The sequence below is a fragment of the Nymphaea colorata genome, chromosome 4 (assembly GCF_008831285.2).
Source record: "Nymphaea colorata isolate Beijing-Zhang1983 chromosome 4, ASM883128v2, whole genome shotgun sequence".
NCBI classification, from domain to species: Eukaryota; Viridiplantae; Streptophyta; class Magnoliopsida; order Nymphaeales; family Nymphaeaceae; genus Nymphaea; species Nymphaea colorata.
This window is the reverse complement of record NC_045141.1, coordinates 17,750,633-17,764,856: the sequence shown is the minus strand read 5'-3', so window position 1 is coordinate 17,764,856 and position 14,224 is coordinate 17,750,633. Positions and strand designations below refer to the sequence as shown.

Below are 14,224 nucleotides of genomic sequence, written 5' to 3'. Positions count from 1 at the left end.
TGCATTTGATTGTGGCATGGATCATGGGGTCCGTAACGGAAGCACTAGAGGAGAATTGTTGTGAATTCGATGACATCGCAGGGGAAGAGTATCATCCGATGCTAAAAATGGAAGAGGGTCGTGACGAAGGATATGAACAAAGAGAGGATGCGCTTGATAGCTCGAGAAGAATTCAGTTGCTGAAATTCCTGTTGGTTTTGACAGTATGTGGTGTTGTATCATATGGGCTTACAGAATTTGGGATGAGCGAAGAAAATGAGAGGATGAAGATCAAAACTGTCATCACCATTATGAGTACATGCCTGTTTCTCTTCGCAGAACTCTTGATCTTCGTAGTATTCATCTCGTTCTATTGGGGGTTGAAGAAAGCCATGGAAGAAGGGTGGTCGCCAAAGGACAGGGGCTTCTGCACGCTCTGGTTGCCATCAGTGATGGTGCTGCTTTTGCTAGCATTTGATCAGAGACGGATATTCTCTTATTTTGATATCTGTAAAGTGTTGTAACTGTTTGATTGTGAACAACAAAGATCAAGAACTACAATACTCTTTGAGGTTCTCCGAATGGAATTCACGAAATTGATTTGGGTTTTGCTGCAGGAGCCGTTTGTTCTCTGGTCCCAAGGCCGGCGAGTTCGGTATGTCCTTCATCGCAGAGTTTTAGCCGAAGAAAATTTTATGTAGGGCCTAAGGTTTTGATCTTCGTTTCAAGAAGAGGCTTTCTAATTTTTCGTTTTTCGATTCCTTAATATGAGCCTCTCCAGCTTTCTGCCAAGTCGACATCTACTCTTGCAAGGTTAAATTTGAATTACAATATTTGTCGGTCAAATGGCAACTGCATCTTGTATCTTTCTTTTGTAAGCACTTTTCATCTTCAAAGTGTGGCAATGTTAAGCTATAAAAGGTCAGCTTCTTAATATAATTGTTAATTGAATGTCAGTCTCCACATAAGTGATATTTATTTTAAAAATGCAAAAAAGTTTTCGTGTTTTAAACATTGAAGCACAAAGGTGGTTCTCAAGTGTTTTTTAATAGTAAAATGAACCATTTAAGTATTTAGTTGTTTTTAATAATGGCATGAATATAATGGCTCATTAACTGCAACTTCGCCATTCTCAAAAGCAAACTTTGTTGACCAGAGAGAAGAAATTTGATATTGAAAATTATCACTTGAGTTTCAAACTTACTAGGGGGAAAGCCAAAACTTGGGGCTGAGATGAGATTAGTGCAAGATTCCAGGCAACATCGTTCGAGCACCCTGTTCCATAATCTGATACTATATTCTTAGCTTTCCTGGAAAATAGATAGTTCAAAACTTGATTTTTCACATAATGTTTCTAGTTGTTAGTCTTCTGAGTTTGAGGTACTTGTCCAGAAATCCAGAAAAGTTGGCGCTGGTGAGAAATTATAGATAATGTTGTGGTCCTCACGAGATAATTATCCTAAAACCCCCCGTACGTGAGTCCTTGCCGCGTTTCTTTCAAATGTCCCTCACTTTCGCGCTCAACCCTAGTGTCTCTGCGAGGATGCGGATCTCTGCGTGCTCTCCGTGCTCTTCCCATCTTCCGTTCGTGTCTTCGCATGCTGTATTCCGATCTTCCTCTCGAAAGCTGCTAGGTTTTTCCTCAGGTAGGTCCTCTATACCCCCAAGAATACGACTCTTAAGCCAGAATTATCGTTCCCGAACTCGAAATCTAGGGGAATTTCGACCTCGCAGGAGGTACTGTTGGATTGAAGCTATCTGATTCGTCATCCTTTCAAGAATTGAAGTTTCGGAGGAATTCTTACAGCAGTAGCGCGGAAGTCTCGCCGTGGGACGAGAAACCGTACGATCTATCGCGGACGGGGAAGAGGGTATACCTCGATGAGCTTGACGTCGCGACTTTTCTCGACCCGCCGAAGGAGTTGATTCCCTTGGATCCGGCGTCGTATAATCCTGCGGGATACCTTTGGTGAGTTGAATATGTAGCTTTTTTTTGCAATCATGCGATGTTACAGCGTTTACTTGTTGGATGCAGCGGTCTCCCATCGTGATAAAGGAAAAAGTGAAGAATTTCTGAACCAGAGACCCGAGCCCAGGAGTGGGTCGGGTTGTTACAATTTATGTACATTATCATAACATCCGTACTTGTGATTCAGGAAGAAAATCGGGGACATTCCAGAGGATAGAAGACATCGATTACTCTACCTGCTGCGGCCAAGGTTTTTACTTCGGTGCTGTTTACGTTGTACATTTTGGTGGAGAATTTTCCTTTCAATTTAACATCATTTTTTTAATACTTATTGCGTATAAAAGAAAGGTGGCTGTGTTGATGTTTCGTAGATGCATCTGTTGAACTATCATGTAGGCATGTAGCAAGGATGTGGGCAGTGACAGGAACGCGTTATGATGATCCGAAACTGTTGAAAAAAAGTGCATCGGAATTGCTGTGCGAAGGAGAAGACACTGCTGGTCCGCTGGAGTTTTGGAATTGCAAGACAGATGGAGGTACTGGTCATTCATTGGAACTTGTTGCGTAGCTTTCCTTTGTGGTGTGTAAACAATCACCCAAAATTGTTTAAGTGATTTTTCAATCAGCCGGGGTTACTTAAAATTCCTATCTTTTTAGTATCATCTGAACAGCTTGTCGTAGTTTCACATCATGCTGTTATGAAATCTCAACCGATGTTAGGTGAGAAAACCATGGGCTGTCTCCACTGCAATAATATTAATTCCCTGTAGTTTAGAATTCTTAATCCCTTCTGCATATTTGATTCCGTGTATGTGATCTGACGTACTAGTGTTGATTCTCTTGCTAGTTCCCCTGTCGCTTGCTTGGATGAATAGGTTCAATAAGGTGAGTTGTCGTTGACGCTGATCTCAGCCTACTTGATTTTTCTCTTGTATTCTTTGTTATCCTCCTATTTGTTATGGGTACGTTATTCAACTTATTATCTGGCAGTACTCTTAATCCACTAAGAAGCTTTGGTGTAACAGGTCATATTCCATGCCAAGGATGGGAATAAGTATGGAAGAATGTTCCCTAGTAAGTTCCTCTGGCACATATATGTCTTCTCTTTCTTTTCATGTAAATCATTTTCTTGATATCTCATTATTAGGTGAGAAGAAAAATAAGGTCAGGACGGTCACTTCTTTGATAGCCTATCTATGTGCTTTTCTATTACACTGTTACCATCTCATGGCTGTTTTTGAGGTTTTCTTTTGATAGTTTTTCCTGCCAGAAACAGACAGGGATGTCCACTGATTAGCTTCAGACCACATGTAGCTGTTATCATATCTGACTATTCAGATACTGCTTATTTGGACCCAGACCAGGTTTTCTTTCAAATTTAAAAGATACAAAATTATATCCAAATTTTTATAGGATTCAGATTCCCAATGAAATATGATATTTGTTGTATTTGGTTAAGCAGCACTCTATACCATCTCTACATTCAAGTACTATTCTCATGTGATTTTTCATATCCAATTCAACTACTTGCATTTGGATCAGATTATGTCTGAAACATTTACATCCCTGGAATCAGACGGAGCTCCGTATTGCCACTTAGAATTTAGTGGTTTGCCTAGTATTACCATATTGTTACATTTTGAAACATTTTCTGTTCAATATTTGCATATGTAAGTATGTAAATATGCATCACAGGCAGACAGTCACTCGCATTCTGTTACCACTTGCTTCCTGAGCTGTCAATTAATGATGTAATTTTTCAAGATTTATTATGTCTGGTTATTTTATGATGATGCTATGTGTTTAGGCTTTATTCTATCTTGATTTGTTGATTTTTGTGTGCTTAATCTTACCATTTGTAGGTGGAAATATTTTGCAAAGAGTTGCAAACTCGTGGTATCCATGTTATTTTAGAGTTACAGATGTTCGCGACGTAATGTCAACATCACAACCTTGTGATTTAGCTTATGAGTACGGGGATGGACTACTAGAACCAGATATTGTGCTTGAAGGATTTCCTAACCCAGGTACATCAAGCGTCAATGCTTTGAGGATTGGTGTCTAATAGTCATCTCCTAACATTGATTTAATGTTGATTTTGAGCATTGAAAAGCTTTCCTGTGCATTGCACGTGTTTTTTCCCCTTTCTGTTATTTTCCTGCCTGAAGCCCGTGATATTTGTTGCTAGCATTTTGTCTTACTCTGATTCTTGTGCTCAAAGTTCTATGTCAGCAGCATGAGAATCATTTGTCGCTAGCATTTTGTCTTACTCTGATTCTTGTGCTCAAAGTTCTGTGTCAGCAGCATGAGAATCTCATTCTTTCTCTTTTGTTAATAACTTAATCCTTAATACAACGTAAAGATCTTTTGCTTGTAAAGATCCCACAAAGATTGGTCTCTTTCTTAGTTAGATAGTTGGTCTAAATAAGAAGTATGCCTATGTAATGATGTATTGTTAATTCTCTGGCCAGAAGTGGAATATACATTTCAGTCGCCATATGAATGTACATGTGCCTTTGAATGTTATGAACTTTCTTAGAAGGTTATGAAACAAAAGCCAGCATATATAGGTAATAGGAGCTTTGCTCGAATGCAACTTGGCTAGCTTATTCATGCTTTTTGAAGTTTCTCAATCTAAATGCACAGATATTGAGATTGTAGAGTTCCTTTCGACCTGTGTATGCGTATGATATTTCTGTGCTCAGAAAATTATTTAATAAAGTTGATCCTTTTATGTGGATTGATCTATTCAGATGTATGTGATCTTTTGTAGCAAGGTCACCCACAAATTTGGGACTAGTAGAAAAGATTGTGAAAGGCAAGAAAGCGGCTCTTCTAATTCTAGCTGCAGACAAAGATGATATAGACATTAGTATTGAAAAGAAATTGAGTAGGAATTTTAAAGGATTAGTGAAAGGCATTTGGCAAATGCCCAAACAATGAAGACAACCTGTATATCCGTAGGTAGTACTCTTACAAAACTTACTAGCAGGTAGAATTCTGTTAAAACATGATAGATAAGATCTTTTTCTGACTTTTGAAAGAAGAACCTAAAATTCTTCTGAGTTGATTCAATGTGCCTGATATATGAGATTTGACACAGAGTGCCATGCACACTCTTCCTCAAAGCATTCTTCTTAGCAAAGAGCCTTGTCAGGATTAGTTGTTTCATTATCATTAGGCACAACAAGGAATGGTTAGATGTAGCTTTCTCAAGTATGCCCACTCTGACTGATATCCTAACTTAGTTAATGCATGACTAGCCCTGATTTTGGTAGAACTCTTGTTCTGTTTGTATGAAAAAACCCTGATCACTTGGAAAGGAAGATTGACTGAGGTATCAAATGCAATCTTATTTGCATCTGTCATGGGTTTCAGTCTGACAGTTGTTTGTGGAGCCATAACTATTTTGGGCCTGACCATCTGGGTTTTTAGTAAAGCACCTGAACTTGATGACCTCTGTGGGTCTCTAATGACATACCTTGTCTGCATCTAGTTGGATTGAGTTCAAATCCAGTTACTACATTTAAAACATGTTCAGGACCAGGTCTGATGGACATTGTGTCTGTGATGTTATTGCTAATTAGCCTAATTTCACACCCTTTGTGTTATGCATTAAAAAATGTGTTCAAAATAAATGATGAACACTATAGCTATACGATGTAAAGAAAAAGAAGAATTGACACAGACCTTAAAGACCTTACACGCCCGGTCATCTTCAAAATACTTCATATAAGGAAAGTACTCCAGGAAACAGGCGGATATTGAATAGAAGAGTACTGAAAGACACTGAATGAAATGGTTTGTTCTTTATATTTCTCACTCATTTTCTTGTTCAAGTCCAGAGCCTTAAGGTGCATATGTAACACACAGGCATATATATTATATGTGTGAAGATGTGATAATGAGTTATCATAATAGTTGGACTTGTCGAAGGAAATTACTCTCTTGAATACCTCCATTCTGTGATGATGGTTGGGTTCCTGAAGGGAATACACGTCCCCAAGAGAATTATGCAAAACTTCCATTATGTGGTGATGGTTGGTTTCTCTAAAGGCAGCTAATCCTCTTGATAGTATGGTAGTAGCATCTAAATGTGCAAATGCCATGGCAGGAGTAGGATCAGTCAAATCGTCCGCAGGTGTATAAACTGCTTGAATGGAAGTTATAGTTTTTCCCAACACCTCCATGCTATGCATAAACTTCCCTTATATTGCATGGGGGACATAATTCTCTATATAATTGTATCAATCAGATCATGACATTAGAATGCATGGATACTGCCTAAGACTGCTTAAACTTAGCCGTTGCAGAGGTTTGTCATCATATCTGCCACATTGTCCTTAGAAGGAAGTTTAATAAATTGAATGTGGCCTCTTACAATGATTTCTCTAAGCTTGTGATATCAGACATCATTGTGGTTGTTTCTTATGTGATATGTAGGATCTCTTTGCAAGACAGATAGTTCTTTGACTATTGCAATATAAAAAATGCTGTTCTGACAAACTCAAGTTCTTTCACCACTCCTTTCAGCCGTACTGCCTCTTTGGCAACCTCAACACAGTTATGTTTTTTCTTCCTCCTTTTTTGACAATGCTATGGTGTTTTGCTACATCGCCTTCCAACTGATGGAACATCCACCTAGACTATAGATATACCTAGGAGCAGATTTCAACTTGTCAAAGTCACCTTCATGATCAGAATCAATGGGCCCAACAAGACCGCTATTATTTGTGCTCTTTTGGAATAGTAAACTGATGTCTGACATGCTTTTTCAGATAATGTAAAATCGACTTGACTGCATTCGAATGCTCTTTTCTTGGATTTGCCCTATCCATAGCATAAATCAAACACCTCACTGCACTTCATATAGAATCTTCAGCATCTCTGAAAGTCCTGTATTTGACTGAGGACATTGCCATGGACGTAACCTCAAATTCTGACCTAGAGGAGTGTGCACAGACTGGACCTCTTCTATCTTGAATTTAAGCAAGCCATAGCTTTCCATCATGGTGATCTTGTGAAATCTCCATGCCTAGATCTTTATGCCACTTCCTAGGTCTTGCATTTCAAACTCCAACTAAGTTCCTGCTTTAGTTTAAAAATTTGATCCACAGATTTGCAGGCTATCAATGTATCTTCAAAATATTACATTAAATAGTATAATGTATCGAGGATTGAGAAAATAAATGCAACCATTATACCTGTTCTTAGTGTTAACCATAAGAGACCACAAAAGTTTCAAGTCTTTTATACCGCTACCTTGAAGGTCGATCAGCTTAACAAATGTAAGTAGTGCCAAATCTAAGAGTCTATTTTTCTGGGCCCCTGGATTCTAATCCATGTGTCTATACTGGTGATAATGGTTATAGCTAAGTAAAGAAAGTTGCTTTGATAGTGGTGCAAACTGCAAAAACATGCAAAAGTAATGGGAATCATAGGAAGCAAATGTTGCTTCTGAGTTAGAAGTGGGTGGAGATGCAATGATAATTTCCACAATGATGGGAATTGTGGTCGTCTTATCTTTCTTTGGTGATGATGCCACAGTACTGTGGGATCAATCGTATGAGTGAAATGTTGGAGTTGGACAATTGGAAATTACTCAAGAAAATCAAGACTTACAAGTTAAATATTTACAAGTTGAATCAGGAATGCAGTCGTTCAATCTTTTGCAGTGTTCTATTTGGTACTCGTTTATTTTCTGGAGTATTGTCTGGATGTGAACTGGAGATTGAGAAATGTTGGTATAGAGCCTGTCTTCATTGTTCTTTTTCTTCCTCATATAGCAAATTCATTCTGTGCTTTATTCGTAGCTGAAACAACTCGTGTTCACCATTTATTTGGAGCACTTTTTTTTTTTTTTTATTGCAGAGCACTTATGTGTAGCTTTTTAAAGTTTGTCCACTAGTTTCTTTAAAACTGATATTACATTAAAGTCTTTCTGCTGATTGTTGTTTCCCTGTATTTTTATTTGCAGCAAAACACCCTTGGCCATTGAGTGATCTGATAGTTATATATGTCCGGCATGCCGGACCAGGGGTCATGGTGGGTCAGGCATGGCAAGAGGGAAGAATCTTGGAACAAGTTCCCAAGAAGTTCTGTGGGGAGATTTTAATGGTGAAAGATTACTATACTGTTGCTGAGACATTATGAAATGTATCTGCATGCTTCTTTTTCTGGCGAGTGACCACCCCGTTTGTAAAGTATGAAATTTTGATGTTTCCTTCAGAGTTGTTCGCACCGACTGTAAATATGCAGGCTATAGGTCGTTCTGCTTTCAATACAGATGAGTTCATTTTGTGCCAATTTTATGACATGGGCATTATCCGAAATAGGAAGAGCGTGCAAAAATGTATACATGTGGGAAAACTCAAGTGATTTTTTATGACTTCCCTAATTAAATTGAAAGAATCAACCCCATAATCTAAACACATACAGAAACCAGTCCAGTAAGGGCTTGGGTCTGGACTATTAAGCGATAAGAACAAAAAAGCAAGGTTTTGGCAGCCGCTTTGCAGATTATTTTTAGATTGAGTTGAGGCAGAATGCAAGCGATACAAGTAACTAGATGGGTAGCTAAGACACGGCTAGAAGATCTAGAGTTTCATGCATACGTTAGAGGTATGAGAGGGTAAAATATTGTGATAAAAGAATGTTTATCTCATTAAAATCACAAATTCAGAGTTAAGTCTAAACAAATCAAACACATAGGTCCGTATCTGTCTGATCAAATTTTATCAAAATAACCTACAGAAAAAAATGCTTGCCTAAAAGATGCTACTAAATCAGCTCGCGTTATGACCTCTTGCTTGATCCCAAGCATTCTGCCGGGTCCTTTCAAATTGAGATCGGAACCGAAAGATACAAATTCGGCCCTCCTTGTTAGTCCATGCGTGTGTCGCAGCCAACAGTCATGATAAATGTGGACCGTCAATTCTCAGATGAACGGTAGGTAGCTCTACCAATCTAAATCAATGTCAGAAGCCCGGATTCTCATCCAATCACAGTCGCCATCCTCATTCCTTGCGAGCGAAACACAGAGACCGACTCATCCACCTAATTCCCGCACTTACCATTTTTCTCGACGCCACAGACGGTGAGTCCACAGATTTCTCCGTCTGGAGGCTCCTTTTTTCCAAGAGTAGAGTCTCGCATACCCATCGCTGACCCGGGAACGATGCTGCCACACGCCCTCTCGTTCAACCCATCTCTCATCTCTCCTTCACCTTCAAGAGTCCCTTCTCTCTCCGTCCATCCAACGTTCCCACAAAAGAATCTCCTCTTCACTTCTTTCAAGCAATGTCCTCCTCTCAAATCTTCCCTCAGGGTTCCAAAATGCTCAATTGGGGTGGCTGAAGCTCAGCCGAAGGCGTCGGAGGAAAGAGCAACCAGACCATCTTCAGCTGAAGTATCGAGGACCATCATGGAGTTGAGCTCACGGGGGACGCTCTCCGCAATCACTGAAGAAGGCTGGCCTTTGGGAATCGGCGTTCGTTTCGCTGTTGACGGCGATGGGATGCCAATCTTGAGCTTAAAGTCCATGAATCAGGGGGGCCCAACATTCTCCACTAATAATAAATCCAGTCTCCATGTTCAGGTGTGAAATTTTGGTTTTCCTTTTGCCTCGGAAATTTCTCTTCCATGTTGTATTTCTCTGTGAAATTCACTAGTATTCTGTGTTTGAATTCGTGGATGTTGGGGTTAAATGGGATTGTCGCAATTTTAAGGATAGTGGGTCTGTGTGCTGCTTTGCCATTCAGAAAAAAAAATGTGGTTGTTTAGCTACTTATTATTTATTATTTATTTATTGTCTTTTTTTTTTTAATCTGAACCAGTTGGAACAGGATGGCCCTTGCGTTACTCAGTGTACTCTGCAGGGCATCCTTTCTCGCCCAGAAGACAAGGTGCTGCGGAAGGTATGAGACTACTCTGTTTTAGACTTTGTCCTCAAGATTCTTATTGAATATGTTTTGGAGTTGAATGCTGGAATCTTTGCTGTCAAATTCAATTAGCTGCTACTGTTCATTATGATTCACAAGTTAGCATGACAATATAACAATTTCTTTTGTCGCCACTTCCTCTTTTTTCTTTTCTTTTCTCCTATGCGAGTGCTGGTTAGTCCTAAACTATGTCACACAGACTCTTCAAAAAAGGGGCCACACCCGTGTCGACGCAATGCTGGTGCTGGTGCTGGCGCTGGTGCTGATATGGGTGCGGCTCTGACATGCACCCCAACTGCATCCTCTTTTTTATGCAAGTTCAAAATATTTTCTATTCTTTTTTTTCTTCTCTCTGTCCCTTTTTTTTTATGTACAGTAATAAAAGTAAAAAGAAAGTACCGATTAAGCTAAGAAACAAGCTAAAATTATATATATTATGCATATATATATTTATACATATACAACAAATATATTATATATATATACCCTCGCCGCACCCTCGCACCCAAATTTTTTGGGATACGCTGCACCAGCACTTGCACCCTGCACTCATGTGACATAGGTCCTAAATGTCTGAGGGAGGAACAGAGTGATTATCTTTAATTGTAGTGGATGAACCTGTTAAATGCTTAGTAAATGAAAACTATTGCTTTTAAACTTGCTTTCAAATTGATAAGCAGTCTCATGTCTTACTCTTTGACTCTTGGAACCCTAATTTATGATTTCACCCTTAGGATGTTAGTGTTGTATGAGGTTAACGGGCTCTTTTACATGGTTTTATAATTAATCGTTACTCAAAAGATCTAAGGTAATGATAAACTGCCAATCTCTTTGCAACTTGCGGGTGATCCTATGAAAGCTGGTTATTTCTATGGTACATAATTTACTGTTCATTGGGGGTGTTCTGTGTCCTGCAAAAGCTTAAATAATGTTGCATGACTATTATCACCATATGTTGAAGATTTGAGTCCATTCTATGTCTGTGTCTGTGACCTTTTTCCATTTCTCCTCAAAAGATCATCTCTTCGTACTACTGGAAGTTCAAGTCATTCATATTGCTTGCTGCAGAGGCTTCAATCAATATGGAAGAAAAAATTTGAGACAGAAATATGTGAAGACTTTCTCTATGTCATGGCTGTTGAGAGAGTGCTCCACATGGAAGATTTCAAAGAGGTATTGTTACTCTGACTTGGTAACTGTTTACCTCAAAATATGAGCATGTGAAAGTTCAATGCCTTTTCCCTAGCTATCTTAGTTAATGCACAGATAATTTCCTCTCCCAACTCCATTGCTACATATCCTGGTCTATTGTGTACCTATTTGTGAATTCAACTTTTAAAAATAAACCAGCTGGCTAAGTAGCCTACTGTTTTGGCTTTAGGAAAACAAATGAGATCAATTTCATTCTCTTAGGCCTCCAAAGACTAGGAAATCCACAGAACTGTTGGCTTGACCTTACATGAATATGAACGTAATTCTGCTTACTTCCTGCTGGAACTTGTTAAATAATTACTTTACCAAAGTTGCTGTCTTATGAAGCCAAATGTATGTGTAAGTTTGTGGATTTGTGATGTGATCATGTGATTTACTTTTGGTCTTAAGAGAAAAGGGGTTAGTCACAGGCACACGATTTCTTGTACAGAAGTATGCCTCATAGTATGTCATAATTATACATGATCTTACTTGATAAAAATTTGTTTTTTTTTTTAACTGATGTAGGAGAATAAATGGATGGAGAAAAGTAGAGAAGCAAAAGTAACAACAAAATACGTATTTTGGGCACAATTATTCAAACCATAGATTAAATAGTGATTATGCAAACTTTGATCCATTACATTGTTACATTTTGCATTGAACCATATTTCAGGATGGCATATGGGTGACAGATGCAGAATATAGAAATTCATTTCCAGATCCTTTACGAATTTGTGCACAAAAAATTGTGGATGAGATGAACAATGACCATATGGAAGATGTTCATCGGTTTTCCAATATCTTTGTGGACTTGGAATTTCAGGTATGCAGATGTCTTCACTAGTTTATTTATAAATGTTGTTGATGTGGTAGGTTGGTAACTCATGAGGCATTTAGTGGTAGCAACAAGATTTTAGTGTGGGACGAGATAGAACCTTCTCTCTGTCCTTTCTTATTTATTTCAGGACAAAGTAAAAGGACCATAAGGGTGTAGAATGCTTTTTTAGGCTTTTAGCATTACAAACTTCTTTTTCAGTGTGTCATACAAAATTCCTAACTCTTGATAAATTTTCTTCCCTGTTTTGCCACAATTTTCATCCTCTACAAATTTGTAAAATATGTTACTTTTTTGAGAACTGTATTTTAAAAGTCCGATTCTTGTGTTCGTGCCAGAATTTGTTGGCTTTATATGGAAGAAAAAAGTCTTAAATAGTGATCCTCTTTCCATCCATCTACCCATGGTGGACATGCATGACTGGAAAACTAAGATTGATGGTTGTTTTCTTCACACTTTATATTATCTTCTTTTGACATGGCATTTCACAAGACTTATTCTTGTGTTGCACGCCAGAGTTTGTTGACTTTCTAGAAATGGATGGATATGATAACTGTTATAATCCCAAACTTTAAAAGAATCTGGGATTGAAGAAAAAAATCTTAAATAGAATATGATCCTGTATTCACGTCTATCCATAGTAAAGATGCATGAATTGAGAACTAAGATTGATGATTGTTTTCTTTAGACTTTGTATTTAGAGTGTTTTCATTAAAGAAACTTGATCATCTAAGGGCGAGGATATGCATCATCGCTACTTATGGGCAACTTTCTGTGGGTCTTTCTTGAACAAGAACAACAAAATGATAACAATCATTTGCTTTCACAAGATCCACGGAATTGGTATAGACCAATAAAGAGATCGTACATTTTTCCTGAACAAGAAAAAACAAAAGACAATAATCGTTTGCTTTCACAAGATCCACGGAATTGGTATAGGCCAATAAAGATATTCTACATGTGGAGTTTCGGGAACATAATGCTAATGTATGAGTATTAATTATCCCAATTTGTTCAGAGCTGTTAAGACTGTAATGGACTTCCTGTTGCAGGTAGTGGAAGCAAGAATGATGTGGGTTGACAGGTTGGGCTTTGACTTGCATATTCGTTCTTCAGAAGAAGAAATTTTTGCAGCCCGTATTCCTTTTCTTAGAGAAGTAACTGATGAGAAAGCTGCAAAGTCATCAATAACTTACCTGTCCCAACTAGCGTGGGAACTGGAAAAGAATTATACGACTCCAGAGTTTGACAAGGTTAAGTGTTTAAGAAAAGTAGCAAGGTAGTCCGTCTTTTCGTCTCTTTATTCAAGCTAGGGTAGCACCACTGTTCTCATAGCAAGGATGTTGCAATGAGCAAAATTTGAGTCATTGATACAATTTTTTTGCCCATTCTTTTCCTCAAGTGTGGAAATTTCTTAGAAAAAGTTTCAAGTCTTATTTTTGCCGAGAGCGGTCTCAGTCCGTTGAGATAACTTTTCCTATTTATGAAGTCTGTGTGTGTAGTTAAGGGCTCCAGAATCATCCTGGAACATCACTCGTCGTATTTTAGGTCTTGAGATGAGCTTCCTATGTATTCTATTGATGTCTTCAAATTGAAAAATTGCTTCTTCTCCATTATTAATGTGAATAATCACTGGTAGAGAGCCTTTCTGCTTGCTCTGTCTATTTTTTTGATGGTGTAACCAGGACTCTTTCTGTAAACCCCGGTGTTTCTTTTCTGCCATCTTAAGCTGCCTGTGAGTGCATGGTGACAAGTGATATGACATTCCTCAATGGTGATAGTGAAACACATTAAGGATATCAAGATTATCTAGCACCAGGGTACCGATCTTCAGTATCAGTGGCAGCGCTCATTTGGCTCTGATGATTCGCTTCGGAGGTTTTCTAAAATAAGATTCACTTCAAAGGAGGAAACCTTCACAAGCTGGAACAATTTTATCCGATGGAAAGCTTCGCTGCCGACAGACGACGCCAGAGATATGAACCCTCCTACTTCTGCATGCTTGACCAGATAGATTGACGAAGATGTTTGGAGGTCAGCCTAAAATGTTTCACTTGGTGCAAGGCCGAAGTAATATAGAGATCGCTTCAATAGGAATGACAGGAAAGGAAGATGTCACATGTCTGTCATACGAGCGTCTTCTTTGCTAATAAGAAAATTAAGAATTACAGGTTTTCCATGAGAGCAGATAACCCATTTCCAGGGTAGAACTGGGAAACCTGACCATGCTGGATTAACCTGCTTTACTTATTTTCATCTGCTTCCTCGTCAAACTTGGGGAAAAATCCTTTCTATTTTACGTTTTGC

The 14,224-nt window shown here is 38.5% G+C and overlaps 2 protein-coding genes across 5 annotated transcripts; both read left to right on the top strand.

Annotated features, from left to right (window-relative positions):
- Positions 1 to 1,471: 1,471 nt before the first annotated feature.
- LOC116252379 (uncharacterized) lies at positions 1,472 to 8,254 on the top strand. Of its 3 annotated transcripts, none has more exons than XM_031626589.2 (8): positions 1,472 to 1,625; positions 1,714 to 1,948; positions 2,136 to 2,198; positions 2,345 to 2,484; positions 2,796 to 2,833; positions 2,974 to 3,022; positions 3,811 to 3,975; positions 7,926 to 8,254. In XM_031626589.2, the coding sequence occupies exons 1-8, from the start codon at positions 1,481 to 1,483 to the stop codon at positions 8,099 to 8,101; spliced, it is 1,011 nt and encodes a 336-aa protein (XP_031482449.1). In that variant the 5' UTR covers positions 1,472 to 1,480; the 3' UTR covers positions 8,102 to 8,254. The 3 variants fall into 3 exon arrangements, with proteins under 3 accessions (XP_031482449.1, XP_049933216.1, XP_049933217.1); XM_050077259.1 differs by having other exon boundaries at positions 2,136 to 2,210; XM_050077260.1 differs by having other exon boundaries at positions 1,473 to 1,625; positions 1,759 to 1,948; positions 2,136 to 2,210.
- A 673-nt stretch (positions 8,255 to 8,927) lies between these two features.
- LOC116253681 (glutamyl-tRNA reductase-binding protein, chloroplastic) lies at positions 8,928 to 13,575 on the top strand. 2 transcript variants are annotated; one of them, XM_031628619.2, is made up of 5 exons: positions 8,928 to 9,545; positions 9,793 to 9,864; positions 10,957 to 11,061; positions 11,756 to 11,905; positions 12,970 to 13,575. In XM_031628619.2, exons 1-5 carry the CDS (start codon positions 9,126 to 9,128, stop codon positions 13,198 to 13,200), a joined length of 978 nt encoding a protein of 325 aa, XP_031484479.1. In that variant the 5' UTR covers positions 8,928 to 9,125; the 3' UTR covers positions 13,201 to 13,575. The 2 variants fall into 2 exon arrangements, with proteins under 2 accessions (XP_031484479.1, XP_031484478.1); XM_031628618.2 differs by having other exon boundaries at positions 8,931 to 9,545; positions 9,784 to 9,864.
- The last annotated feature ends 649 nt before the right edge of the window (positions 13,576 to 14,224 follow it).

Excerpts from the sequence above, each read along its gene's own strand:
- LOC116252379 (XM_050077259.1), top strand. The coding sequence starts at position 1,481 with ATGTCCCTCACTTTCGCGCTCAACCCTAGTGTCTCTGCGAGGATGCGG. Across the intron at positions 3,023-3,810 it reads GTATGGAAGAATGTTCCCTA|GTGGAAATATTTTGCAAAGA; the intron begins GTAAGTTCCTCT and ends TACCATTTGTAG. Across the intron at positions 3,976-7,925 it reads TGAAGGATTTCCTAACCCAG|CAAAACACCCTTGGCCATTG; the intron begins GTACATCAAGCG and ends TTTTATTTGCAG.
- LOC116253681 (XM_031628618.2), top strand. The coding sequence starts at position 9,126 with ATGCTGCCACACGCCCTCTCGTTCAACCCATCTCTCATCTCTCCTTCA. Across the intron at positions 9,546-9,783 it reads AATCCAGTCTCCATGTTCAG|TTGGAACAGGATGGCCCTTG; the intron begins GTGTGAAATTTT and ends AATCTGAACCAG. Across the intron at positions 11,062-11,755 it reads ACATGGAAGATTTCAAAGAG|GATGGCATATGGGTGACAGA; the intron begins GTATTGTTACTC and ends ACCATATTTCAG.